This window comes from Serinus canaria, chromosome 21 (genome assembly GCF_022539315.1).
Source record: "Serinus canaria isolate serCan28SL12 chromosome 21, serCan2020, whole genome shotgun sequence".
Classification (NCBI taxonomy): Eukaryota; Metazoa; Chordata; class Aves; order Passeriformes; family Fringillidae; genus Serinus; species Serinus canaria.
The window spans coordinates 2,090,885-2,117,291 of record NC_066334.1 but is presented as its reverse complement, the minus strand read 5'-3'; the positions used below and the strand labels follow the sequence as shown (position 1 = coordinate 2,117,291).

The 26,407-nt window shown below is 53.9% G+C and overlaps 3 protein-coding genes across 3 annotated transcripts; all 3 read left to right on the top strand.

The window, feature by feature from the left end:
- Positions 1-4,568, top strand: SH2D5 (SH2 domain containing 5). Its single transcript, XM_050982733.1, has 10 exons — positions 1-134; positions 285-365; positions 475-549; positions 951-1,094; positions 1,184-1,393; positions 2,627-2,789; positions 2,876-2,978; positions 3,118-3,277; positions 4,128-4,327; positions 4,499-4,568. Exons 1-10 carry the CDS (start codon positions 51-53, stop codon positions 4,566-4,568), a joined length of 1,290 nt encoding a protein of 429 aa, XP_050838690.1. The 5' UTR covers positions 1-50.
- A 1,119-nt stretch (positions 4,569-5,687) lies between these two features.
- On the top strand, positions 5,688-20,609 carry KIF17 (kinesin family member 17). The gene is given in 18 exon segments (XM_050982608.1): positions 5,688-5,874; positions 5,876-5,968; positions 7,430-7,576; positions 8,395-8,496; positions 10,760-10,907; positions 10,910-10,948; positions 12,235-12,687; positions 13,701-13,798; positions 14,401-14,550; positions 14,852-14,874; positions 15,567-15,639; positions 15,767-15,891; positions 18,306-18,328; positions 18,331-18,536; positions 19,457-19,715; positions 19,910-19,977; positions 20,064-20,172; positions 20,362-20,609. Coding segments are annotated over 18 exon segments (2,394 nt in total). The 5' UTR covers positions 5,688-5,736; the 3' UTR covers positions 20,502-20,609.
- A 112-nt stretch (positions 20,610-20,721) lies between these two features.
- On the top strand, positions 20,722-26,107 carry DDOST (dolichyl-diphosphooligosaccharide--protein glycosyltransferase non-catalytic subunit). The gene is made up of 11 exons (XM_009095649.4): positions 20,722-20,906; positions 21,946-22,056; positions 22,289-22,375; positions 22,621-22,724; positions 23,488-23,582; positions 23,904-23,997; positions 24,404-24,552; positions 24,847-24,994; positions 25,117-25,237; positions 25,401-25,507; positions 25,597-26,107. Exons 1-11 carry the CDS (start codon positions 20,768-20,770, stop codon positions 25,744-25,746), a joined length of 1,305 nt encoding a protein of 434 aa, XP_009093897.2. The 5' UTR covers positions 20,722-20,767; the 3' UTR covers positions 25,747-26,107.
- The last annotated feature ends 300 nt before the right edge of the window (positions 26,108-26,407 follow it).

The following is a 26,407-nucleotide window of genomic DNA, read 5'->3' as shown; positions in this document are numbered from 1 at the left end:
AGTTGCTTGACCCCATCCTGACCTGGCCTTCACCCACAATCCCCGCTGCCATGAAGAGGAAGCCGGGGAATGGGCGGGGGCAGGACCCTGCTGCTCCCCAGCAGCGAGCCCGCTCTGTCACCAAGCCAGCAGAGGTGACTTACCCATGACCGGGGGGGCGACACCCCGAGATGAGATTTGGGTGCTCATGACTCCCCAAACCATCATCTCAGTGGGGGCCTGCTGCCCTGGGGGGCACCGTGGGGGGGCTGTAGCTGACCCGGGTGGGGTTTTTGCCCTCCCAGTACGTGGGATCCTTCATGGTGGAGGAGCTGGACCTGCAGCAGCGAGCGGGGCGGGTGGAGGAGCAGCTGCGGGCGCTGAAGGTCGGGATCGACCACTGCTCCCCTCTCTGGGAAACACAGGGGACCCCAAATAATCGGGGCACCCACAGGGGCACAGCCCGGCCCCCAGTGCCACATCTCCCCCGGACAGGACTGTCCCCGGAGGAGGTCGGTGGTGCTGAGGTTCAGCTTGCAGGGGCTGAAGGTCTACAGCGCTGATGGGGAGGTAGGGGGCTGGGGGGAGTGTCAAGGGGGGTGGGCAAGGGGTGCTGGGGCTCAGGAGGGCTGAGTAGGGGCGTCAGGGGTGATGCGGGGGTGTTGGGAGGGTCAGGGGTGCTGGGGAGGGGAGTCAGGGGTGCTGAGGAGACAGGTTGGGGTCTGAGGAGTCAAAGTTGCTGGGGTTGGAAGGTCACGAGTGCTGGGGAGGGGGGTCAAGAATGGGGGGAGGAGGGGTCAGAGGTGCTGAGGGGGCCAGGGATGCTGGGGAGGTGTCAGTGTTTAGGGGGCTGTACCTCTCTGAGCGCTGCTTTTCTCTCGAGAAGCTGTTTTATGTGTGCAAGCGGGGGTGCCCCTGACGGGGGGGGCCCGGGGGTGCTGGGTGCCCCTGACCCCCGCCCCATCCCGCAGACGCTGCTGATGGCACACGCACTGCGCCGCATCCTGTACAGCACCTGGAGGCTCCCAGATCGCCAGTTCGCCTTCGTGGCCCGCAACCCCCACAGCCCACCCAGCACCCTCTTCTGCCACCTCTTCGTGGGGCTCCCGGGAGAGGTGGTGGCCCAACCCTGTCCCGCCCCCAAAACACCTTCATTTTTTTTTTTTTTTTAATATTTGCACGCAGCGTCTTTTGCCTCCCCCAGGTCCAGACCCTGCACCTCCTGCTCTGCCGCTCCTTCCAGCTCTGCTACCTCCTGGCGCACCCCGAGGAGCAGGCGGGAGATGGGGAGCTCCCGGGGCCGGGGGTGCTGCGGGAGCCCCTCAACCCCGAGGAGGTGTCACGAAATGTCAACGCTCTCGTGTCCTTCCGGCGCCTGCCCGCGCCCGGCGGCCTCGGCCTGCTGGGCACCGGGGTAGGTGCCCCCGCCCCGTCCTGCCCTGCCCGGCTGCTGCTCTCACCCGGGGCTCTCACGCCCGGGATTCTCACACCCGGCGCTCTCACACCCGGGCCTCTCACACCCGGGGCTCTCACGCCCCGGATTCTCACACCCGGGGCTCTCACGCCCCGGATTCTCACACCCGGGATTCTCACACCCGGGATTCTCACACCCGGGGCTCTCACACGGTGTTTCCTGGCTCGGTGCTTTGCTCGAGTGCTTTGGCACAGCCCGTTTGTGCGTGGGGTCTCGCGGGGCTTTTCCCCCACAGGGCGTTTCCCAGAACATTCTGGGCTGGAAAGGACCCACGAGGATGATCAAGGGCAGCTCCTGGCCCTGCACAGGACAGCCCCGTCTCTCTCACAGCACTCTATGTGTGGTGCTTTAGCACAGGGGGTTTTGCACAGCTCCCAGGCAGCTCTTGCGCGGCCTTTTCTCGCATTTTGAGCAGCACGCTGTCACTCCACACATCATTACCTGGTGCCTTGCATGGTTTCCTTGTATTTCCTCTTTGTGCAGCCTTTCTTTGCACAGTGCTGTGTGCAGTGCTCTGCACAACCTTATCTTTCAAGGGTCGCAGGGCCCATCCTGCAGGGCCCGGCCCTGCACGCTGCTCTGCTCAGCCTGCTTGAAGCCACCTTTCCCTGAGGGCCCTTCCTGCCATCGGCCACTTTGCACAGCTGTTCCTTGCACAGCGATTTTTGCAGGAGGTTTTACAGCGCATTTTTTCCTTGGCATTTTTGCACAGCACTTTCTTTCCTTGATTTGTTTTTGTAGAACTTTTTCTACACAGCATTATTTCTCATAACCTTTTTTTACATGCCACTTTTTGCACAGTGGTTTGCATGGCTGTTTTGGCATGGCATTTCTTGCAGAAATGTCTACACAGTAAAAATGCTCTTCACAGCTCTTTTGGCACTGTGGTTTTGCACAGCATGGTGATTTTTTGCATGGCATTGTTCCACAGTGTTCTGCATGGAATTTCTTCTGCACATCATGTTTTGCACAGCATTTTCTGCACTGCATTTTCCCGACGGTGCTTTGCACAATTTTATTTTCCTTTTTTTTTTTTTTTTTTTTTTTGGTGGTGTTTTGCACAGCTTTTTTGGTGCCACATCCTTTGGGTGGCATTTTTCCACGTGGTGTTCCATCTGACATTCCCCACTGCCAGAGCCCCCAGGCCACTCTCACAGCCTGTCCATCCCCCAGGACCGGCGGCCAGAGGCAGAGGGCAGAGCCTGGCGCCCAGGGAACCCCTACTGCTCGCCGGTGCTGGTGCGCAAGAAAGCCATTCGGAGCAAAGTGCTGCGCTCGGGAGCCTACCGGGACTGCGGGGGCGAGGGACAGCTCCACCAGCAGCCCCGCGACGCCGGTGAGTGCCGGGGGGAAACTGAGGCACGGGGACACACGGTATCACGAGTGTTTGGGGGCGAAGAGGGGATTAATGGGCTCCCGCAGCGGCGGCGGGAGGGGAAAGCAAAGGGGCGAGGAGCTTGGCCTTCCTGCCCGAGAACGAGAGCGTCCTCGCCGAGAGCGTGTGGGCCTTCGCCGGCATCGCCAGGTGAGCGCCCGTGTGCGAGCACCTGATCCTCGGTACGCACAGCCCTGCCCCACCCCGGGCCCTGTCCCACATCCCGGTCCTGCCCCATCTCGGGCCCTGCGCTATCCCCGGCCCTGCCCCACCGCCGCCTCGCCCGCAGGGCCGCCGGGGTCGCGCTGCTGCGGCGGGACGTGCCCGGCTCCTTCCTGCTGCGCGCCGAGCCCGAGCTGCCCAAGCGCTGGTGCCTGTGGGTGCGGGCGCCCTGCGGCGTGGTGTGCTACGGCGTGCTGCGGACACAGCACGGCCGCTTCTGCGTGGAGGTGAGCCCGGGCTGCGCGGGGGCGTTCGGTGCGTGCGGGCTGCGCGGGGGAGGCGCAGCGGGTGCGGGTGCAGCGGGGTGCAGACGGTCCGGTCCGTCTGTGCGCCCCTGCAACGCTGCGGCGTGCCTCGGTGCATGGGTGTGCCCATGCACGGATGCACTGGTGCGTACACCGTTTACCTGATATTCTCTGTGTGTTTGGAGCACCCACGCACGGGTGCACTGGGGCTGTAAATGCATTTGTGCCTCGCTGCGCCGGTGATGGTGCACCAGGACAGGGATGCACTGCTGTGTGCAGGCACCTAATGCACGCTGTAAGTGCACTTGCTGTGCTTGTGCATGGCTGCACTGGTGCCTCGGTGCAGGAATACACCAAGGTGGTCTCGGGTGCAGGTGTGGGTGATGGGCACACCGATCTACGGGTGCCTCGGGGCACAGAGATGCATCTGAGCACAGCACACAGGTACCCCTGGCATGGGTGCACCAGCGCATCCACCCTTGTCTGAGTTTTGGGTGCACTGATGCCCAGGTATGAGATGCACGAGTGCCCCGGTGTGCATGTGGTCCCCCAGCCAGGCCAGGGTGCTTTGGTCTGTGGGTGTACCTGGGCGTACCTGGCACACACAGTGCCCCAGCCCACGCAGGGCATGCAGGGCTGTGCTGCACTCATGTCCTCACCTGTGCCTGCTCCGTGGTGCCTGCTGCAGAGTCCAGGGTGTGTGAGGTGCGTGGGTGTGCTGCCACTCTGGCACGCCGGGATTTGCTGGGTGGGCACTCGGTGCGGGGGTCAATGGGGGGCACAGACTGCGCGGGGGGCTCACCTCTCCCTCTCCCCTCTCTCCCGACGGCAGCACTCCAACGCCGAGTTCGCCAGCGTGGCCGCCCTCCTGGCGCACTACTCCGGGCCACCGGGGGGCTGCTTCTGCCGCCTGGCCCCCGGCCGACGCAACCCCGGCTACGAGGAGCGGGACCCCGGCGGCGGGGCCAGCGCCGGGCCGGGGGAGGCCGCCTGGGCCCCCGCCGCCCCCACCGGGGTGCAGCACGAGCGGGGGTAGGCCCGGCCCTCCCCGCAAGGCTGTCCCCGGCACCCCCGGCTTTCACTCGCTGCCTGCCTTATCCCCCGGCCGGGCTGGCCGCGCCTCCCGCAATAAAGGCTCTCGTGCATCGGAGCGGGACTCGGCTGGCTGCTTACACCTGCGTGCTCACATGCTCTCCGGCCCAGGCACCGCACTAACTCGCACTCACACGACTGCACCCCGCGTTCGGGCTCCCGCTCCTGCACGCTGCGGTAGTGCACTGGTGCTCACAGAGGTTGCACACCCACGTGCTCGCTCACCCTCGCCTGCACACGCAGGGGCCACAGCTGAGGACCGGTGCCATCGCACACTCACGGCGCTGTGCACGCATAGTCTGTGCCCTCGTGCACATCCCCCTTGCACACCTGTCCTCGTGCACACCTGTCCTCGTGCACACCTGTCCTCGTGCATAGCCCCGACACGTGCGCGCGCCCCCGCCCGCGACCCCGCGGACCCCGCGGCAGTCACGTGATGAGGTGGGCGGGACCGATCTCCCGGGGCGGCCCCGGTCGCTGTGGCGACCGCGTGCCGTCGCTCGCGCATGCGCGGGGCTGCCTCCCACCGCCTCAGCATCGCCGTGGCCTCGGGGTCCGCGCGCGCCTTCGGCCAGCGCGGTACCGGCGGCGTCACCTCAGGTTTTCCCTTGCTCAGTCCCCTTTGGGTGTGTCTCAGTTCCCAAAAGTTACCCCAAGGTTTCTTGTCCTTGGGTTTCTCGCCTTTCAGCTTCCCCCCAGGGTTTCCCTCACAAACCCTTCCCCCTCCAGGGTTCCTCTCCCCGACCTGCCCTAAAATCCCCCTCAGACCTGTTCCCAGCTTCCCCCTTTCCCTGCATCCCTCCCCAGCTCTTTTTCTCCATGCTTTCCCCTTCTCCCTCAGTCTCCCTCGCTCGGGGGTCCTTTCCCTCTGTGCTCCCAGTGAGGGGTAGGTGCTTCCCTCCCACAAGGGGTGCAGATGTGCAGAGTTAGACTTGCCCCAGCCTCTTGCCAGCCCCCGGTGCCCTCCAGTCCCGCCGAGTGAGCTGTGGGGCTGGTCTGGATGGGTGGGGTGACCTGTAGGGGCAGTCTGACCCGAGAGGGTGGGGCTGACCCCAGTGTGTGTCACTGACCCCCAGTGTGGGGGGCTGACCCCCGTGCCTGTGTGTCACTAACCCCCGTGTGTGTGACTGACCCCTGTGTGTGTAGGGCTGACTGGGGTGTGTGTGTCACTGACCCCAGTGTGTGTGACTGACCCCCGTGTGTGAGGCTAACCCCGGTGATTGTCACTGACCTCCATGTTTGGGGCTGACCCCTGTGTGCGGGGCTGACTGGGTGTGTCTGTAACTGACCCCAGTGTGTGTCACTGACCCCCGTGTCTGTCACTGACCTGCTGTGCAGTGCCCGGGGCGATGGCCGCAGAGGCGGTGAAGGTGGCTGTGCGCTGCTGGCCGCTGAGCGGGCGTGAGGCAGTCCTGGGCCACCAGGCCATTGTCAGTGTGGACAGCGCACGGGGCTGGTGCCTGGTGCGGAACCCCGCGGCCCCCGCTGAGCCCCCCCCAGCAGTTCTCCTTCGACGGGGCATTCGGTGGGGAGCACAGCACCGAGCACATCTACAACGAGATCGCCTACCCACTGGTGGAGGTCAGTGGGCACCCCGGGCAGCCCACACAGCCAAGGGCGGCAGCAGTTTTGGGCACCACAATGGAAGAAGGAGTTCCAGGAGCGTTTGGACAATGCTCTCAGGCATAGGGTGGGATTGTTGGGGTGGAGCTGGACTCCAATCCTTGTGGGTTCCTTGCAGCTGAGCATATAGCTGTGAACACATAGCTTGGGACAGGAGCTGAGGGGTTTTACAGGTGATCCCTAAGCCAAGCAGGATCCACTTGACCTTCCCCACACTGGAAGGTGTCTCTGCCCGTGGCAGAGTGGTGGAACAAGATGAACTTTAAGGTCCCTCCCAACCCAAACCATTTGGGTTTCCTGACTTATGGGCAGAAAGCCCTGTCCACTGCTTCAAGAGGCTTAGCTATAAGCCTGGGGAGCAGAGGAGAGCAGACAGTGTCCCAGCAACAGTCCGAGAAATTGGGAAGAAACAAAACTTTGTTAGCAGCCAGCAGGGCACCAAGGAGAGAGTTACATTTAATTGTTTTAGGTGGATGTTTATATCATAGAATCCCAGAATGGTTTGGGTGGGAAGGGACCTCATCCCATCCCACTCCCTGCCATGGGCAGGGACACTTTCCAGGCTGCTCCAAGCCCTGTCCAGCCTGGCCTTGGACACTACCAGGGATCCAGGGGCAGCCACAGCTGCTGTGGTACACAACTGAGGATTTTAGGGACATTTTTACTGTCAAGTGAGAAACCTTAGAGAAGATGGGGAACCTCTGCCTGGATTAGACTGGCAAAAGGATAGGGGATCACTTTGTTTTCTTGTTAGCAGATCAGCACAGGAAACAGCTGAGGTGAGAAATTAACCTATTAAGCAAAAAAAAAAGACCAACCTCCCCCTCAAACTTCTTTTGTTAGAAGAAGTAACATAGATTAAATGGCTCATGATGGTTTTAAGATGGAAGTTCCTAATCAAGAGAACAAGCAGGGCTAGAAACAATAGATATTAGAATAATAGGTTATTTTTTTCTTATTTAAACTTGAAGAAATCCAGTTATTTTTTCTTCCTACCAGACTTCTCTGAAACAGGGACAAGTGACAGTGAGCAGCTTGCTGAGCAAAAATTATTCAAAGCTAGAGACCATCCCCTTGGCCACCCCACAACCAACTATTGTTCTAGTTGTCTCTTTGAATCTCATAAGATTTTTGTGCCCTATGGCAAAAATATTATAGTTTGCTAAGTGTTGATGTTGTCAACTGCTTTTCAACACCTGCACTGCTTCAAGATTCCTTGTTTTGAGAGAAAAACATTGATTTATATGCTAATTTTGTAATTGCTATACTCTGATGATGTGTGAAGATTAAGCAGCCATTTGATGTTTACTTCCAGCTCTTCCTTTAAAACACCTTTTGGGGGTGGGAATGAATCTGGACAATGTGTTTCCAGTTAGGCAAAGATGATGGCTGTTTCCTCAGTTTTTCCCCCATTTCCAGGGTGTCATGGAAGGCTACAATGGCACCATCTTTGCCTATGGCCAGACTGGCAGTGGGAAGTCCTTCACCATGCATGGACTTGCAGATTCTTCCTCACAGAAAGGGATCATTCCCAGGGCATTTGAACACATCTTTGAGAGTGTACAGGTGGGTGTGAAAGAGATTCTGGTAAGGTTTTGCTAGAAAGACTTTGGTGTCCTGTGCCAAGAAGTGAGTGCTGATGGCATGAAGTGTGAATGGGGACAGGTTTGGGGTGCACTGCTCTATAGAATTGTCAGGCACCCTAACGAGGGGAGAGAAATGATGCATCTGATTCCATTGATATCAGAAGGCTAATTAATTACTTTATTATACTACATTATTCCATACTATATTACATTACATCTAAACTGAATCTGCCAAACATTCAACTCTGCACACACTGCCCAGAATCTCGTGACTGTCAGCCGACAGTCCTGACACACACACACACACACACACACACACACACACACACACACACACACACACACACCTGGCCCTGATAGCCAAGGAAACAAAACCCCATCACTGTGGGTAAACAATCTCCACATTGCATTCTACTTTGGCACAAACACAGGCACAGCAAATGATAAGAATTGTGTTTCCTTTCTCTGAGGTTCAGAGAATGTGAAACCCAGAAATATTCTTGGGAAGAATTGTGCCTTGCTTTTCTTTGGGAAGAGAAATGTGGCTACACTGCTCCTCATCTTTAAGCTGGGGCCTGTGCACAGTCAGATGTACTGCCCCCTCGTGCTAGGTGACATTGTGAGCTTGAGGTGTGGAAGGACCAGAAGTCCTGTGCAGTGTGTGCTGAGTGGTTCCACCTGGAGTGAATGGCCAGGGGGTTGGATGAGGTGCTGAAGGGTGGTGGGCACCCAGCTGTGGAGGGGTTCCCTGAGCTCCCTGTGCTGTGCAGCCTCACCCCAATCCTCCCTGCTCTGCAGTGTGCTGAGAACACCAAGTTCCTGCTGAGAGCCTCCTACCTGGAGATCTACAATGAGGACATCCGAGACCTTTTAGGAGCTGACACCAAGCAGAAGCTGGAGGTGAGGTGGGCTCAATGTGCCTTAATTAAGTGCTTTAATTAGCTCAGTGTGTTACCGTGTGTTACCATGACTTACAGAAGTGCAACAAAGGTCTGTGCCAGAATATGAAGGAATATGGAAGCTAAGAGGGACTTTTGAGGGACTTTAGTGAAAGTTTAAGAACAGGATGCGGTTGGAGACATGTCCAGTGTATCCCACCTGATAGTGGCTGGTAGCTCAGCAGCAGCTCTGTGAAAATCCTTCACTGGACAAGGGTGGAATAAAGTGCTCATGGGGAAATTTCTTCCTCATCCTCTTCATCTCATGCTTGTTTCTATAGCAAGAGGATGCTGGGTCTTATAAATATTTAATCTGATCTAGTGGAGCCATGGATGATCTCTTTATCTGCCTAAACAAAAAGACTGATCCTTTTTGAGAGCTCGCAGCAGATATTACTCCCCAGGGGAACACGTGTGACGTTTGCAGGACCATAGGAGGGTAAACTCTCCCAGAATCCTAACCAGGGGGCTGATCTTTACAAAATTTACCTCCTGGCGGCTTTGCAGATCCTTTTTTATGTATTCCTGGAGGGAGCTAGAAATCTCTTGTCCCAATTTACTTCCTTGCAGGACTGCCCTGGTGTATAAAACCAAGGCAGTAGCCTCTTGCAGCGCTCTGGGGTGGCAACAGACCCAAACTGCCTTACAGGACAGGTATTTCTGGCAGGTTTCTGGCTTTAAGGCAGGCAAACCTGTCTCTGCTCCACGTTCCAAGTGTGCTTTGCCTGTCTCCTGCAGAGGGAGAGTGGGAGAAGGGGACTTCTTGCTGCAGTTTCTCTTCCTTTGTTCCACATCGGCGGTGACATGGGTTTCCATGGCAACGCGGTTGGCACTGGGCGGGCAGGAGCTGGGCAGAGCAGTTTCCAGGGTAACTCTGTCACGCTGCCTGTTGCTGCCTCTATCGAATACTTAAGGGAGTGTGTCCTGCTGAAACAAATCCCAGGCTGCCCCACTGCACACCTCTGATTCCCCCAATTCCCCCAGAATCCCAGTTTTGTTCATTCCTTTGCCTTTCACCTCAGTGACTACAGCCATGTCCTTGGTCAGGCATTCCTCAGGGACTCTGCAACATCCCCAGACAGAGCCAGGCCAGTCCTGGGGTTCTCAGCAGCACAGACCAGTCTCAGTGTATGAACACTGCCTGTGACTGTACCTGGATTCATCCCGGGCATCATGGCTTTGGAACAAGGATAAATCCCACCCAGTTAAGTGTTCAGCCGCTTTTGCTCTGTTCTGTGTGATTTTTTTAACAGCAAATGCTGTTTTACATCATTTCTTGTGAACATCACTGAGGTATCTGAGCCTCCTCTTTGGAAGTCACAGTGCCAAATGTGGTCTCTGTTGCTCCATCATGACAACCATAGCTCGATATCCCAGCTGACATGATAAAGATAGTTTTGGTGATGAACTTAGCAGATGTGGGGTGTAACAGAGCGGTGGAAAATTAATTTAGCTCATTTAAAATTCCCAGTGTGGAGGGGGCTGGTGTAGGAGTGCAGGGATCTCTGGATTATTTTGTATTTTTTATGTAGGTTTGATGGGTAACAGAAAATTTTGGATATTTCCATTGCTTATTAACATTCTGTATGAAACTTTTCATCTGTGCAATTGATAATTACTGAGAAGATGCTGTTGGGTATTTAATGCTCTGTCTCAACCCAGAGTCCCAAATAGGACTTTTGTTCACTTAAAAATTAATTAATCTAGAGAAAAATGGTGACAGTTTACCTCTGTGTGATGGGTGGTACTTTGGGAATGTTGTCAGTGAGCTCAAGCCACCCACTCAGAGCAGAGAGTTCAGCAAAGCACCGGGAACAATATCTGGGGATATTGTATCTGTGCTTTGATATTAAAAAAAGCTTCCTATGGCTGAGGAGATCTTACAGCCTTTGCCATAATAGGTGAGATGTATTTTGATTCTTGTTTAAAATATGCAGCTTAATAATAGAGAAGGTAGAGGGTGGGTAGAAGCTGGATTCCTCGTGGCCTGGGGGATGTCTGAATCAATCAGCAACTTTTAGCTTGAATTCTCTGAGCCATGAAGGTGGTTGGTTCCCTCTTTTTCCTCCTTCAGAAATCCGGCTTTCTGGTAGCAGTCAGATGTGTTTTTCTCATTCTACAGTTTAATTTCACGAAGCCCTCAAGGTTCTGGGCCATTCCCAGTGCAATTTTCCCTGGTTTCAGTGTCCCTTGTTGTGACCTGGCTTGCATTGTCCTGTTGGCAGCTGAAGGAGCACCCGGAGCAGGGGGTGTACGTGCAGGGGCTGTCCCTGCATGCTGTGCACAGCGTGGCCCAGCGTGAGCAGCTGATGGACATGGGCTGCAGGCGCAGAGCAGTGGCCTCTACCCTGATGAACAAGGGCTCCTCCTGCTCTACTCCATCTTCACTGTCTGCGTGGAAATCTGCACTCTCGGTGTGTACCTGGAGGCCCTGGCAGGGCACAGGGGCTGTGAGTCCACTCATCATCCCACAGCTACCCTTAGATCCCAAATGATGGTAGGTGCATCAGAAAAATCCTCTTCCCTGGGAGGGTGGGCAGACCCTGGCACAGGGTGCCCAGAACAGCTGTGGCTGCCCCTGGATCCCTGGCAGTGTCCAAGGCCAGGCTGGAGAGGGCTTGGAGCACCCTGGGACAGTGGGAGATGTCTCTGCTGTAAAATAGAACTCTGACTCCTTTCAAGGCCAGGATTTGTAGAAGTCTGCCTTGAAAAGGGTAGATTCAGTTAAAATCTCAGTGCTTTCTGTGCTTGGAATGCTAAAGGACCTCTTCCCTTGAATTTGGGTTAAAATCTTATGGAATATTTGGGATGTGGACATCCAGGAGTGTGGTCCAGCGCTTAGGACAGCGGGAATGTGTGCCCAACTCTGCTGTGTATGAGGCTGGGAAAGGTAAGGAGCTACTGAAAGTGCAGGGCTCCTAAAGGAACAAGATGCACTCTGTCTTCCTCACAGGGACCCTGTGCCATCACACTGTTCTAGCCTCAAATGCAGACCAGGAAGCAGGTATCCCATGTGTAAGGTATCCCATGTGTAAGGTGTGTGTCCAGGCAGCTGGGCAGCCTCAGCTCAATCTGCTCCTGCCTTAAAGCGATGGGAATGGCACCAGCTCACTGGGTTTGACTCCTTACCAGGCTCCATCTCCTCATCTGAGGGGTCTGGGCCATGGGCAGGGAGACATTCCACTATCCCAGGCTGCTCGAAGCCCTGTCCAGCCTGGCCTTGGACACTTCCCAGGATCCAGGGGCAGTCACAGCTTCTCTGGGCCAGGGCCTCCCCACTCTCACAGGGAAGGATTTCTATATATTTCATCTAAATTTCCCCTCATGAAACAAACTGAGGAGGAAAAAAGTTGTATAAACCCATGGTTTGATCGTGTTACTTGTGGAGGACTTTGGCTGAAACTGTAAATACTGTTGAAATATGTGGAGGTATGTGTGTGTGTGTGTGTGTGTGTGTGTGTGTGTGTGTGTGTGTGTGTGTGTGTTCAAAGCTCACTGAGAGAGCAAGAACAGGCATGAATTTTTACTGTGGATCCTGTTGAGAAAAGCACATTAAGTAGATATTTACTTACTTCAGGGAGTCAGGGCCCAAAGCAGACAAAGAGCAGGGCGGGAACAGGACGTGGTGCCAAAACAGTCCTGGTTCCTGACTGTTGAGATGCTTCCTCCAAAGAGCTGACTGGGAATTGTTTCCGTGCAGAGGAGCGAGGGCAGGATCACCTCAGGGCTGCCAAACTCAACTTGGTGGATCTGGCAGGGAGTGAGAGACAGGCAAGGACTGGTGCCACAGGGGAGAGGCTCAAAGAGGCCACCAAAATCAACCTTTCCCTATCTGTCCTGGGCAATGTCATCTAGGCCCTGCTGGATGGCAGGTGCAGACACATTCCCTACCGAGACTCCAAGCTGACCAGGCTGCTCCAGGACTCCCTGGGGGGGAACACCAGGACCCTGATGGTGGCATGTGTGTCCCCGGCTGATGACAGCTACGAGGAAAGCCTCAGCACCCTGCGCTACGCAAGTCGAGCAAGGAACATCAGGAACAAGCCCTGCATCAACGAGGACTCTAAGGACACCCTGCTGAGGGAGCACCAGGAGGAGATTAAGAAGCTGAAGGCCTTTCTGGCTGAACAGATGGGTACGAGTGACTTGTCAGGTAGGAGAGCCTTTACTGGCTGCAGAGATGGCAAAAAAAAGGAGTTTTACACATAAAATGTTGGCTAAATTTTACCTCAACCTTTCCTTTACCTATTGGAGGAAGAGTCCTCCACTGGTTACAGACTTTTCCTTCACTGCTGCCAAATTGACCTTATTCTACTGAAATGGCAAAGACCATCTCAATAATCCAGTGTTTTCAATAGTGGCAAATTCTGTTAGAAAAGGCTGACATTATTTAAATCATTGGTTATTTTTGGTGATTGTGGCTAGAATTTGGTCAGTTGCAGAAGGAAGAACAGGTTTCAGCAGGAAGAACAAAAATGAGCTGCAAAAGAAATAATACTGTAAAATTCTTTTCTGAATATTTATATATGTATGTTTTCAAAGTAAGCATTCAGCCCTTTTTCTCCTACAATGTATATTTTTGACACTACAAGAGAAGTTTTGCCCTCCTTATTGCAGTGCCTGAGGACTCATCCCAGCTTCTGTCCTCTGGAGCAGGAATAGGAAATGTAGGAACAAATGTAGGGAAGAGCAGTCTTTAGGGAGCGGATCACCTTTGGAGAATTAGCCCCTAAAAAAGGGCAATTTTCAGCAGGGGAATAATGCTGTAGGATGACTTTTCCCCCCTTCCTGCCCCTTTTCAGAAATAGCTGTGAACAAAGACGGTAATTTCATTGGACTTTTCATCTTCCTGGTGTCTTTTATCTCCCAAATCTGTAGCATAGCCCTGGAAACAAGTCCTGTTTTTCTTTGAAAGAGATACTTGTATGTATAAATACCACACAATTACATTCACTTCCATTTTTCCCTGAAGCTGGAACCTCTCCCTCTCTCCCCACACCTCTGGAGCCCCGGGCCAGCAGCGTTTGGCAGAGAGTGCTGTTTGAAGGAGCACAGGGTTGCCATGTTCTTTCCTGGCACCCAGCTTCTTTGTTCTCTTTCCAGAAATTCTGTAGACAATCCCACCCTGTGACTGTGAGTGATTTTTATTTCTACTTTGCTTTGTAGGGCTTCTACCTGCTGAGGCTGTTCACCTGGGAGCAAATCCAGCTCCCTGCTTCAAACCCCAGGTGGATCTGGAAGCAGAGAAGCAGCTGATCAGAGAAGTAAGTTGGGAAGAGGGAAGAGTGGCTTTGACTAAAACTTTTTTCATAGTAATCATTACAAATATGGTTCAGCCTTTCCAGAACACTTCTCTTTTCCTATTTTTCTCTATTTTGTAATCCTTGGACTTCTCCTATGAACAGACCATGTGTTATGGATGCTGTGTGCCTTATGATAACCCACCTCTTGTTTCCACTTCTCTGGGGATGGATTGGAATGGATTCCCAGGAAGAATTTTTGGAAGAACCTCATGTGAAATTGTCAGTAAAGAGAGGAATAGAGTTGAGGAAAGCAGTAGTCAAAGGTGTTAGGAAGAGTATAGAGATGAGAAAAAAGAGGAATACAGAGCCAGGAGGAGCCAAAGGGAAACAAAACTCTCTCCTTGCTCTTTAGAAAGTTCATTCCAGGACACCACAACCAGCCAAGGCAGCCATTTTTAGGGCTGAACAGTCAGTTTCATCAACAATAATCACTCCAGTGTCAATTTAAGTCACAGAAAAAGGTAGTGAATTCTGGTGGTATTGGTGTGGGCATAAGGTGTGACCTGGAATGGACCTGGATGTGACCTCGGGAACAGTCATGGGGCTGTTGCTGGGCCTTGCAGGAGTTCCAGGAGAGGCTGGCCCAGCTCCAGGCCAGCTACCAAGCAGAGCAGGCATCCCATGCCCGCCTGGAGAAGGACATCAGCAGCCTGAGGGATGACTTTGATCTCAAGGTGTCTGTTCTCCAGGATCTCCTCAGGAAGGAAGCAGGTGTGGAGGAGGTGGGTGGAGGCTGTGCAGCCCAGCCCAGGTTCCCTCAGGAGCAGGGACTGTTTTTGCACTCACATCTGTGGCAGCCACTGCAGCCTTGAAAAGGCAGCAAGTGCTGCCACTGCAGCAAGTGCTGCCTGGCAGCAGCAGTCCCTGCTCTCAACCCACGCTCATCCACAGCAGGAGCAGGAACTCTGCCTCTCCTGGATTTAAGACTGTCCCAGCTTTGTCCTCTTCCCTATTTCCCTGACTTCTTTCCCTGTCGGGACCAGCCTTACCCTGCCCAACCCTGTAAGCCTTGAGGCAGTAAAAAGCCTCATTTTGGAGTAAAACACCTGCTTTTTGCCCACATAGCAGAGTTCCCCCTGACTGAGGGCAGTGTTTCTAGAGCAGAGGTCACTGCTCTGTCCCCTTCCCCCCTGGACTCTCATTCCCAAGGCCGGGGTGGCTGCCGCAGTCTCTTCCTCCATATGCAAATGTGCTGCAGCACTCGCCCTCCCGGTGGATTATCCACACCATCGCTCACTGCAAGGCAGATATTCCTCTCACATCCTAGAAACTGCCTCCTCTCCCTCTCCATTACTGCTTTTCATGGACACCTGCAGTGCCTCAGAGCATGGTTTGCAATGTGCTCATATAGCACTTATCATCCACTAGTAATTCTTGAACCTGCATTCTTCATTTTTGGTGCTATCACTTTTTGAGGTGAAGGTTGAGAGGTTCTTTATTTCTTCCCCCTCTGATTACAAATGTGCACCCCCAGCCTCTGAAATGGATGATTTTTGGAGCCAGGCTCTCCCAGCCCTGTACAATCTGCATTCCTTTCCCGAGACACCCTCTCAGTGTTTCATGGTTTTTACTGACCAGCAGAAGTAGGTGAATGACAGCCCTTTTCCTTTCAGACACGTCATTCCTAGCTTTGGGGGAAGGCTTTGGGAGATGGTTTCACAGATTTATGTCTAGTTTTGCACAGCTCATTACCAACATTGTGTGTATTTCCTCTTTTCAGCTGACACAGAATAATCTCTGACCACACACCTTCATGTGAAGATGCTGTTGCTGCAGCACGTGAAGAGCCAACATCAGCCCAGGTACCCTCCAGGCTCCTTCTCCCCTCAGGATGAATAACCCTGAGTGGATAACGTTGTGCTTCATCTCCCCCAGGACTCTCACTGCATCTTTCCAGAGCTACAGCCTTTGTTTTCCTCTTGTCACCAGGACCCAGCAGCACCTGGGACTGTCACAGTCACCAGTGGGGTGAGCAGGGGCAGTGCTGGAGCAGTGGGAGCTGTCACTGCCCCGGGGATTTCCCTGCCTGTAGACCAGCAGCTGGTGCTCACCAGGTCAGTGACATCCCTGCTCATGCCATCTGTCCCCTCGGCAGCACCCTCAGGCAGAAGCAGGTACCTTCTGCCATGACACCACAGCTGCTGAAAAACTCATCCCATTCCACTCCTTGCCTTGGCAGGGACACCTCCCACTGTCCCAGGCTGCTCCAAGCCCTGTCCAGCCTGGCCTTGGACACTGCCAGGGATCCAGGGGCAGCCAGAGCTGCTCTGGGCACCCTGTGCCAGGGCCTCACCACCCTCCCAGTAAAGGATTCCATTCCAATACCCCATCTGTCCCTACCTCTGGCAGTAAGAAGCCATTCTCCCTTGTCCTGGCACTTCTGCCTCTTGTCCAAAGTCCCTCTCCAGCTTCCTTGGAGCCCCTTTAGGCACCAGGAGAGGCTCTAAGGTCTGCCTGGAGCCTTCTCTCCCCCAGGCTGTTTTTACCCAAAACTAATTTTGCCCTGTTTGGATGGATGAAGAGCTGTTCCCTGCAGTGCTCAGTGAGGCTGAGTGCCAGAATTATGAGAGAAAAATGGAGATGTTCAAGTCAGCAAACGTGGATGCCAAAAGGTGTTCCTGGTAACAAATCCTGCCTGGAGCTGCAGGCAGGGGAGCCTTAAGTGCCCACACAGGTAATGGAGATGCCTCCTTTTCCTATTGAAAGAGGGCCTTGAAGGGCACTCTTGGAGCCATCTCATGTCTTACAGGTAGGGCAGCAGCTGTCCTGTGGCTCATGGATAGACTCTTCCCATCACTGGAGGCCACTTTTGCCTCCAGCTCATGCATTTCCATTTCCAGTGTTTGCAGCACATCATCCACAGCTAACAGCAAAATTTCCCAATAATTCTATTTCAGGGTCACTGTCAGGGCCTGGAGGACAGGGCTGGGATATGAGGGATGCAGGCTTGGACTTGTGCTCAACCTAAATAAAAATCAACCTGGCTCAAGGTTTTCTCTGTGTGAGAGCTGTCCTGAGAGAATTCCCTCAGCCAGAGTACTACATACCACCACATACTGAAGCAGCATGGAGGCTTGGGCTGCTCCAGAAATTCTCCTGATTTTTCACTTACCCCATTGTGTGGAACTATTAGAAAAGCTGAAGCCAAGATATGCTGTGACAGTCTGATTCTGAACAGTTCTGTGGGTTTTAACCAGTCCTTCTGTGGGTTTTAATCAGTCTTTCAGCTTCCCTGTGGTGTGTGCTCACTCTGCTGGGTCTCTCCTGGCTCAAAAAGGAGCTGATATGAAATGCAGAACAGCAGTGTCTGTAATTTGTGAGCAATTCTGTCAAGGGAGAGATCTCCAAAGAAACCCTTCATTTGGATGTGATATCAAATGTTAGTGGTGCTATTGCAAGAATGAATCCTATTCCTTTTGTGGCAAACAAGGGAAAAGGCCCTTCTAATCACATTGTTAACTCCAGGTTCTGTGCAGATTGGGCAGGAGGGTTTGGTTCCATGGGTGTGGGGATTTCAAAGCCACCTGCTCAAGCTTTACACATCAGGGCAGCTCAGCAGAGCAAGGACTGAATTCTTGGATTCAATGTGTGTTAAGCAAAGGAAAGGAAGGTCACCTGGCAGGAGCAGTGCAGCAGAATAGCAGGTCAGTTCTGGGGGAGAATGAGCCATTTCACAGGGTTTGGAGATAATTAAGAGGCTGTTATCAGTAAGTGGGTTATCAGCCAATTTGAGACAGTGCTGGCCAACCTGAGCTAGACAAAGGAATGGCTCTGGAGCATGGCTTTATTTCCATGCCAGAGCATGATTTCAAACACAGGCCTGTGCCAGTGCTGCATTAATACTGAGGTGACACAAATCGTGGCTGATACTGCCCCAAAATGGAAACCATACTGTGGCTTTCAGATCTAACACTCCCACCTCCACAGTTAAAATATTTCTCTGTGTGATTTTGGCACCTTTTGTGCATCTGTGAAAAAAACATATATTCAATGTTTATTTAAATAAGAATTTAAATATAAAGTACACAAAGCAAGGGTTTTAAAGATAAATTTGTGAGCTTAGATATGGATTTCTGGACATCCTTGTTGACTGAGGTGCTTGGAGTAACACATGCTTTGCCTTTGTGGAGTATTTTGCCCAGAGAAGCTGTGGCTGCCCCATGATCCCTGGAAGTGTCCAAGGCCACGTTGGACAGGGTTGGAACAACCTGGGAGAGCAGGAGGTGGCCCTGCCCATAGCAGGGGGTGCAGTGAGATGCCCTTTAAGGTCCTTCCCAGCCCAAGCCACTCTGGGATTCTGGGATTCTATGACAGAAAGTGTTAATAAGTAGAATCTGCTACGATTACTCAGGGTGGAAAATCTTACCATAATTCCCAATTTTCTGTCTTCCCAAATGTCACCCGTGGAAGGACGTGCCTCCTCCACGCTTGTGAAGCTGGTTCTTGAGCTCAGTGTTCCCTTCTGCAGGCTGCAGGTGCTGCAGCAGCAGGTGCTGGGGGGGAGCAGGCTCAGAACAAGGACCTGAAGGAGAAGCACAAACGGCGGAAGAAGCACGCGGACGAGCGGAGGCTGCAGCTGGCGGCTGCCCTGCAGGAATCCAGCAAGGACAGCAGCGAGCAGGCTCTCCTCAAGGTCTATGACTCCATCCAGGAGGAGGTTCGAGCCAAGAGCAAGGCGCTGGAGAAGGTGCAGGAGAAGGTGAGGGAGCAGTGCCTTCCTCCTCCACATCCTCATTTTTGTGTTTCAGGTTTAGAGAATGGCTCTGGCTGTGTCAATATTTCATACACCACATTGTCTGTGTGAGCTTTTATGAAATCCCTCAGGTGGGGGATTAAGGTTTTGAAGCCCAAACCCCTCCAGTTGTAAAGGCTCAGTGTGTGGCACTAGGCGGGAGGAGCACGTGTTGGGATGGGAGGGGATGCGACTCCCTCTGCCGACCTACAGATCTGCTGCAACTGCTGCCAGTTCTGAGCTCACTTTCTGGGGCAAGAAACAGAACATAAAAGTAATGCTTTTAAATTTACGTTTAAAATCTTAATTTTCAAAACACCTGAAAATTAGTTTTGCTCTGATATTTTGTGGTAGAATCAGATGGTCTGCAAAAAAATTGATATTTGTGTGTACAGTCCTAGACCTACACATGAAGGACTTTATTTGGGTATTTAGATTATCAAATAAATATTGCACCTTTTTAACCAAAGTTAGGAAATTCCAGCAGTTCTAAGACCACATCAGTAAGATTAGCTTCAGGTTCATTCCTGAAGGTTCATTGATTGCTTCAAAAATCATCCCTGTGGAGAAACACGAGAAGCCTTTCTTTAAAACAGACATGGAATAATCTCTCCCTTGGGCAGGGACACCTTCCACTATCCCAGGCTGCTCCAAGCCCTGTCCAGCCTGGCCTTGGACACTGCCAGGGATCCAGGGGCAGCCACAGCTGCTCTGGATTTATTTAATTTTGCTCTGGATTTTATTTTATTTAATCCTAATTTTTACCTAAATTAGAAAACTTTCCAAATATTGCAGTTTTCCTGAGTGTCTTTCTCTGCCTGGCAAATTCCTGTACTCATAGTATCCATCAGTCTCTCTGCCTTGTAACCCTGGTGTTTTGTGTGCAGCTCCGAGCTGCCCAGACTGAGATCCAAGACCTGCAGCTGGAGTTTGGGCTGGAGAAGATGGATTACCTGAGCACCATCCCGCGCCAGGAGCGAGAGCTGCTGCTCTGCCAGCAACTGCTGGATCAGGTGCAGTCCCTCGTGTGGCGCGACTGCAACTACAGCAACCTGGAGAGGATCCGCCGTGAGTCCGTGTGGGACGAGGAGAGCGGCTGCTGGAACATCCCAGAGCCTGTCACTCAAAGAACCCACCTGCCTGCAGGTGAGGGGACAGCACCTGGGGAGAGGAGGGCGCTGTGAGGGACAGGGAGGTGACCATGGCTCTGCTATGCTCGGCAGGTCAGAGAAAGGTGGCACGTGGTGCTGATCCCTCGGGAATCTGAGCAGTGCCGCGACCAGGGAGTGCACCCAGCAGGGTGGTGATTGTTCTACACACAACGACAATCTCTTCCACAGCGGTTCCGGCCCTACCACAGCCCAAACCTGGCCGGACAAGCTCCTCGAATGAGAGCAGGGAGACAGCGGTACTGTCCATTACTCCTCCATTTCTATCCCATTTTACCAGTTTTGCCTTATTGCTGGCGCTGCTGACAGCGTTTGCCGCCTGCAGCCCAAGGAAGGCCACTACAGGCTGGTACTGGACAGGAGCGACAGTGAGACCATTGCCAGCAACTACTTCCGATCTCGGCGAGCCAGCCAGATCCTTCAGCTGGACCAAGGTAATTCCCTTTGCCCAGATATCGCCGGCACTCTTCATTTTCCTCCTTTTCCTTGAGAAATCAAACGGCGACCCACCCAGGATCAATTCTGCCTCAACCCCTTGACCTCTCAGGGGTTTCTCGCAGGACACAGCCGCATTTTGGGGTCCTGCACTGACCCACCACCCCCCCCTTCCTCTCCTCTTGCAGCTCCCGCGGGCTCCGAGGGGGCTGCGGGCAGCCGCGTGCCCCAGGCCCGGCCCTTCCGCCTGCAGTCCCTGGCCCTGGCGCCCAGCGCCGACACCAAGCGCAGGAAGGACAATGCCAGCTCAAGTGCCCGCCGCTTCTGACCCACCGCGGGCGTGGGTGGCCGGGGCCGCCGCCGCGCAGGAAGCAGGGGACGGCGGCGGGGCCCTCCCTTGTCCGCGACGATGGCGGCCGCGCTGAGGCGCGATAGCGCCGTCGTGACAGCGGCCGCGACGGGACGCGACAGCGCTTGCGCTGCGTCATAGCGTCGCGGATCTGTCTGTCGCTGATTGGCCGGAGACCTCTCGGCTCTGGCGCTGATTGGCTGGAGGCTGCCCGTCTCTGGGGTAGTTCGGCGACCGGCAGCAAGATGGCGGCCGCCGTTGTGGCTGTGTGTGGGCTTCTGGCGGTGCTGGCGGCGGGCGCTGAGGCCGTCCCCCGCACGCTGGTGCTGCTGGAGAACGGGAACCTGCGCGACACGCACTCGATGTTCTTCCGGAGCCTCGCGGGTACCGAGCGGACCGCGGCGGGATCCCGGGAGGGGTTTGATGGGGCGGGGGGAGCGGGGTTGTGGCCCCAGGGTCAGGATGGGGGAGGAGGTTGGGGTTACCTGAGGGCAAAGGGGATGTTTGGGATCTTCGGGTCAAGCCGAGGGAGGAGATTGGAGTCCCCTGTCTGGGCTGAGGGCGCAGCCAGGGGTCCCTTGCAGGAAGGGGCTGTGTCAGAATGGGGGAGAGGCGGGTGTTGGGGTTCACTGTTCAGGATGAGAGAGGAGATTTGGGATGCTGCAGAGGGAGGAAATTGGAGTTTCCAGGCGGAAAGGGGGGGGTATTTGGGGTTCCCATGTCAGAGTGGAGGAAGAGATTGGGGTTCCCTGTCAGGCTGAGGAAGCAGATCGGGGTCCCCTGAGGGAGAATGGTGGGTTTGAGGTCACCTGGTCAGTCTGTGGGAGGTGATGGGGACGCTGTGCCTGGGTGAGAGAGGAGATTGGGCTCCCCATGTCAGAATGGGGGAGGAGATCGGGATCCCCTGGTCAGGCAGAAAAGGAGACTGGTGTTGCCAGGGAGTGGGGGTTATTTGGGTTCTCCTGGTCAGAATGAAGACTTGTGTTCCCATGTCAGGCTGAAGGAGGAGATTGTGAGGGGAGTGTTGTTGGAGTTCCCTGGGCAGGCCGAGTGAGAGGGAGACCTCAAGCCAAGAGAGGAGATTGGGGTTCCCTGGTGTGGAGCTCTTCTGGTCAGAAAGAGGCAGGAGATGGGGGTTGTTTTCCCAGCTGTACCTGTATTTCAGTCCCCTGCACCCTCAGTCCCTGTTTGATGGGTGACAGCGAGGCATCCTTTGACATCAGGGCTCTTCAAGGGATCCACTCCTTGGGTTTATTTGGGAACTCTCAGGTGCTGCTCTTAAAAAGCCCCTGCTCTTAAAAGGCAGTGTTTCCAAACTGCTCCTTCACTGGGGAAATAAACTTCTGGCTCGTGCTGCAGTTGTGCTGCTCCATGTGTGGTTTCATGGCATGCAGATGTTGTCCCTTTTGTGTCCTGGCTGCAGACAGGGGCTTCGACCTCACCTTCCGGACAGCAGATGACGCCGGCCTGTCCCTGATAAAGTACGGGGAGTTCCTGTACGACAACCTTATCATCTTCTCCCCATCCATAGAAGGTAAATGCAGAGGGGAAACCTCTGGAGCTTGATGACATCTTTGGAAGGGGATTTCCAGCTGTTCTGTGAATTTTAGTTAAGTCCTGTGCTTTGGATGTACTCAGTAGCAAACTGCAGCTCTCTCAAAGCCTTTATTGGTGGTTCTTTCATTGATTTGGTGATTTGCCGTGGTTTAGTTCTGCTGAGGGTTATTTCTGAGCTCCAGCCATGGATTTCTGCTGTTTGCTTTCAGACTTTGGTGGGAACATCAATGTGGAGACCATCACCGCGTTCATTGACGGCGGCGGCAGCGTCCTCGTCGCCGCCAGCTCAGACATCGGTGAGTGCAGGTGTTCCTCCAGAGAATGAATTCACTGCAGCAAGACCAGCTGCTCCTTGTCACCTCAGGGCTTGCTCGGGGAGGAAGTGGGTGATTCATGCCTTTAGTAACATGTGCAGTGGGAACTCAGTGGGGAGGTCATGTTGTTCCCTGGGGTTTGGCTCATAGAGTGTTGAACACACATCTCAGCTGAATTTACTGTTGAGTTCCTGTATGGTGTGACAGAGAATCCACTGTCCCTGCAGGTGACCCCCTGCGAGAGCTGGGCAGCGAGTGTGGCATCGAGTTTGATGAGGAGAGGACAGCGGTCATCGACCACCACAACTACGACATCTCCGACCCCGGCCAGGTGAGGGCCTTGCCTGCTCCTTCTGGCTGCTGGGGTGGGTGCGGAGCTCGAGGGGTGAATTCTCTGTCCTTGTGCTCCTGTTTTTCCTCTGTCCCTTCTCTCCCCTGCTTCTCCCAGGAAAGTGGGAAATAATCCCTGTTGCAGAATTCAGTTCTGCTGCTGTCAGGATGCTTCACGCTCTTCTTTCAGATGGTCACTGTGCAGGCAGTGGGGCTGTGATTAATGCTGGTTCTGGATCCCTCTGAAGCTTGGGGGGGAATTTCACCTGACGGTGAAGTGTGTAAGACACCAAGTGCAACACTTCAGATGTGGGAAGGGAGAATTTCAGTCCTAGATTTTCAGATCAGTATAGAAACACACAAACATTTCTACAATTTTGTCTGCCTGGTGTAATCCAGCATTTTAAAATAAAAAGATATTAAAGTCTGAGCTAAATATACTCTGGTAATTTTTGTTTAAGGTAAACTGTTGAAGCAGTACATACGTGCATGTTGTCCTGGTTTGAGGATGAAGGTTGCTAAATGCAGGGAAATAAAACACTGGAGGTGTTCCTCTTTATCAAGTGGCAGTTTGTATTTCCTTGAAGATCAGTATTAACCTAATTTGATCATAAACACAAAAATGCTGTTGTTTTGCTTTTTAATTGAACTACTACGTTCACCCAGCAGTTATAATTGTCTGTAAAATAAACTTTTAACTGAGAAGCTGTTGTTTGTCATTAGACCCAGACTCACTTCACATGGATCTCTCTTTGTTTCCCCAGCACACACTGATCGTGGCCGACACTGAGAACCTCCTGAAGGCCCCCACCATTGTGGGCAAGGCAGCACTGAACCCCATCCTGTTCCGAGGAGTTGGGTGAGCAGCAGGGGTGAGGTGGGGGAAGAGCAGTTGAACCTGTGGCGTTGCTGCGAGGTGAGCGTGGGGTCAGCCCCTGGGGCTCTTAATGTGAGCTTAACAAATCTCTCTTGATTTCAAACAAAAATAGAAGGAAATCCTCCAAAGTAGTTTAGTTGTTGACTTAGGAATGGTTCTTAAAAAAATAGTTGAAGAAATATTTAGTTTCTCAGCAGGTAGAAGGGTGAGAAGGTCCCTGGGCTTGAGCAGGTGGCCCCATGTTCCTCTGGGTGCGGGGACCCTGGGGGTGTTCATGCTGCTGACCATGGCTTTCTCTGTAAGGATGGTGGCTGATCCCGACAACCCGCTGGTGCTGGATATCCTCACTGGCTCTTCCACTTCCTACTCCTTCTTCCCAGATAAGCCTATCACTCAGGTATGTTCCCTTCCTTTCTCTCCTGTTTTGAGCTGTGCTTCTGCAATTTAGTCCTTCTAACTTCAACTGCTTGGGAAAATCCTGGAGTGTTTGATCTGATTGATTTTGAAAGGGTTGGGTTGTTGGCTGCTTCCCGATTTTGCCTTCCTCTCTGCTTTCTGAGGAGGTGTTCAGCGGGAGGGACACATGTCCTCCATGCTCTGGAGGAGAGGCCAGCCTAGATCAAATCATCTCTCCCATTCCATCCCAGCTGGAGTGGTACCAGAATCCTATTCCTTCTTTTTCTGAGCTTCGTGATTACTCCTTAACTTCAGCTGGTGCTGCTACAGCCAGCCTGTCCACCCCACAGCAAACTGCTGTTGGTGCATCCCCAGTGGGCTCAGCCCTGTGCCCGTTTGCTCCGCAGTACCCGCATGCCGTGGGGAAGAACACGCTGCTGATCGCGGGGCTGCAGGCACGCAACAACGCCCGCGTCGTCTTCAGCGGCTCCCTCGACTTCTTCAGCGACGCCTTCTTCAATTCTGCCGTGCAGAAAGCAACTCCCGGCTCCAAGAGGTGCGTTTGCTTCTCTGGCTGAGGAGCGTTTGGGAGCCCTTTGAGGACAGAACTCCTGGGAAACAAGCAACAAATGTTTATGTTTTGGGAAGGAGCAGAAAGCTTGAATTGAATTGGGGTAACACATCCTTTACCGTCCTAGAACATGGTAAAGGATGCTTCGGAAAGCAGCTGCTTTGGAAAGCAGCTCCTTCCTTTAACCTCAGCTCAGTTTGTGTTGCTTTCACCTCTGTTTGGTTTGGGTGTGGGCCACGGGGTATTTTCTCGTCTGTCTCAGCCTCCCTTGTTGCACAGGTACTCCCAGACAGGTAACTACGAGCTGGCCGTGGCCCTTTCCCGCTGGGTGTTCAAGGAGGAGGGCGTTCTGCGCGTGGGCGCCGTGTCCCACCACCGCGTCGGGGAGCTGGCGCCACCCAACGCCTACACAGTCACTGACCTCGTGGTGAGGCTGCCGGCCAGGCGGGGCGGGGCACGCAGGAGGCGCCCGGGGGAGGAGTTGGGCAGCTCTGGGGCTCAGAGTGGGCCGGCGCTGGTTTTCAGGCGTCGTTGGTTAATTTGTCCCAGGAGTACAGCATCGTGATCGAGAAGCTCGCTGAGGGCAAGTGGGTGCCCTTTGACGGGGACGACATCCAGCTGGAGTTCGTGCGCATCGACCCCTTTGTGCGCACCTTCCTCAAGAGGAACGGTAGGTCCCCGTCAGGAGGAGTGGGAGCTTCCCCTCTAGAGGAACAGCAGGTCCCCCTCAAGAGGAGCAGGATGTCCCCATCGCTGCCCTGGCCCCACACTGGGGGTGTTTTCACCTTCCACAGCTTCTCATGTCCCCTCAGTGTCACCCATCTCTCCCTCAGGTGGCAAATACAGCGTGCAGTTCAAGCTGCCGGACGTTTACGGTGTCTTCCAGTTCAAAGTGGATTACAACCGGCTGGGATACACCCACCTCTACTCTTCCACACAGGTAAGCATGGGGGAGTGAATCCCCCCTGTCCTGGGAGGAAAGACTGCCCCGGGCTGCTGGACTGCAAGGGCTGCTCTGTCCCTTGCCAGGTGTCTGTGCGTCCCCTCCAGCACACGCAGTACGAGCGGTTCATCCCCTCAGCGTATCCCTACTACGCCGGCGCCTTCTCCATGATGGTCGGCCTCTTCATGTTCAGCATTGTCTTCCTGCACATGAAGGAGAAGGAGAAGTCTGACTGAGCTCCCCGTGGGAGCCTTTTCCTGGTGCCAAGAGGGCCGGGCAGTGTCAGAGCCTCCTGTGTATCTGTGTCAGGACTGGTGGGTGCCGGATGTGCTGTGGGGCTGTGTTTGGTCTTTTTTATTTTTACACCTGGGGGGTTATTGAGAATGACAATTAAGTTTTGGGGGGCAAATCTGTTTCCAAAGTGTCTGCAAACCCGGGACCAGGATGCTTCCAGTTTTTACTGATGAGTCGCAATGTTTGCTCACTCCATTGTTGGAATGATTGGGGTTGGGGTTGGGCTGGAATGATTGGGGTTGGGCTGGAATGATTTGGATTGCAGATTAACTCCCAGTTCAAAATAAAGTCTCATTCCTCTCATCCTGGCTGGGAGTGAGGTGACTTCATGGCCTGGGGCATTCGGATGCAATCCAGAACTGAGGGCTGTGTCCCCATCTTGCCTGCTCGGGGTGTTCCCCTGGGTGGGAGGGGTGGGAGCAGTCGGGTGGTGCTGAGGCTGGAGAGTGCTGAGAGGCAAAAGGGGGAGTCCGGGGCACACAGGGGGACTTGGGACACCCCAAAAGCACAACAAAGGGTCTGGGGTGTCACCAAAGGCACATGGAGGAGGACAGGGCATGTCAAAACCCCTTCTGTGGCCCATAATGCAAACAGGTGAGTTGA

Coding starts and splice junctions, on each gene's coding strand:
- DDOST (XM_009095649.4), top strand. CDS start 20,768: ATGGCGGCCGCCGTTGTGGCTGTGTGTGGGCTTCTGGCGGTGCTGGCG. Junction 22,057..22,288: donor CTTCTCCCCATCCATAGAAG/GTAAATGCAGAG, acceptor GTTTGCTTTCAG/ACTTTGGTGGGAACATCAAT. Junction 24,995..25,116: donor ACACAGTCACTGACCTCGTG/GTGAGGCTGCCG, acceptor AATTTGTCCCAG/GAGTACAGCATCGTGATCGA.
- SH2D5 (XM_050982733.1), top strand. CDS start 51: ATGAAGAGGAAGCCGGGGAATGGGCGGGGGCAGGACCCTGCTGCTCCC. Junction 366..474: donor AGCAGCTGCGGGCGCTGAAG/GTCGGGATCGAC, acceptor TCCCCCGGACAG/GACTGTCCCCGGAGGAGGTC. Junction 2,790..2,875: donor CCAGCAGCCCCGCGACGCCG/GTGAGTGCCGGG, acceptor GGGCTCCCGCAG/CGGCGGCGGGAGGGGAAAGC.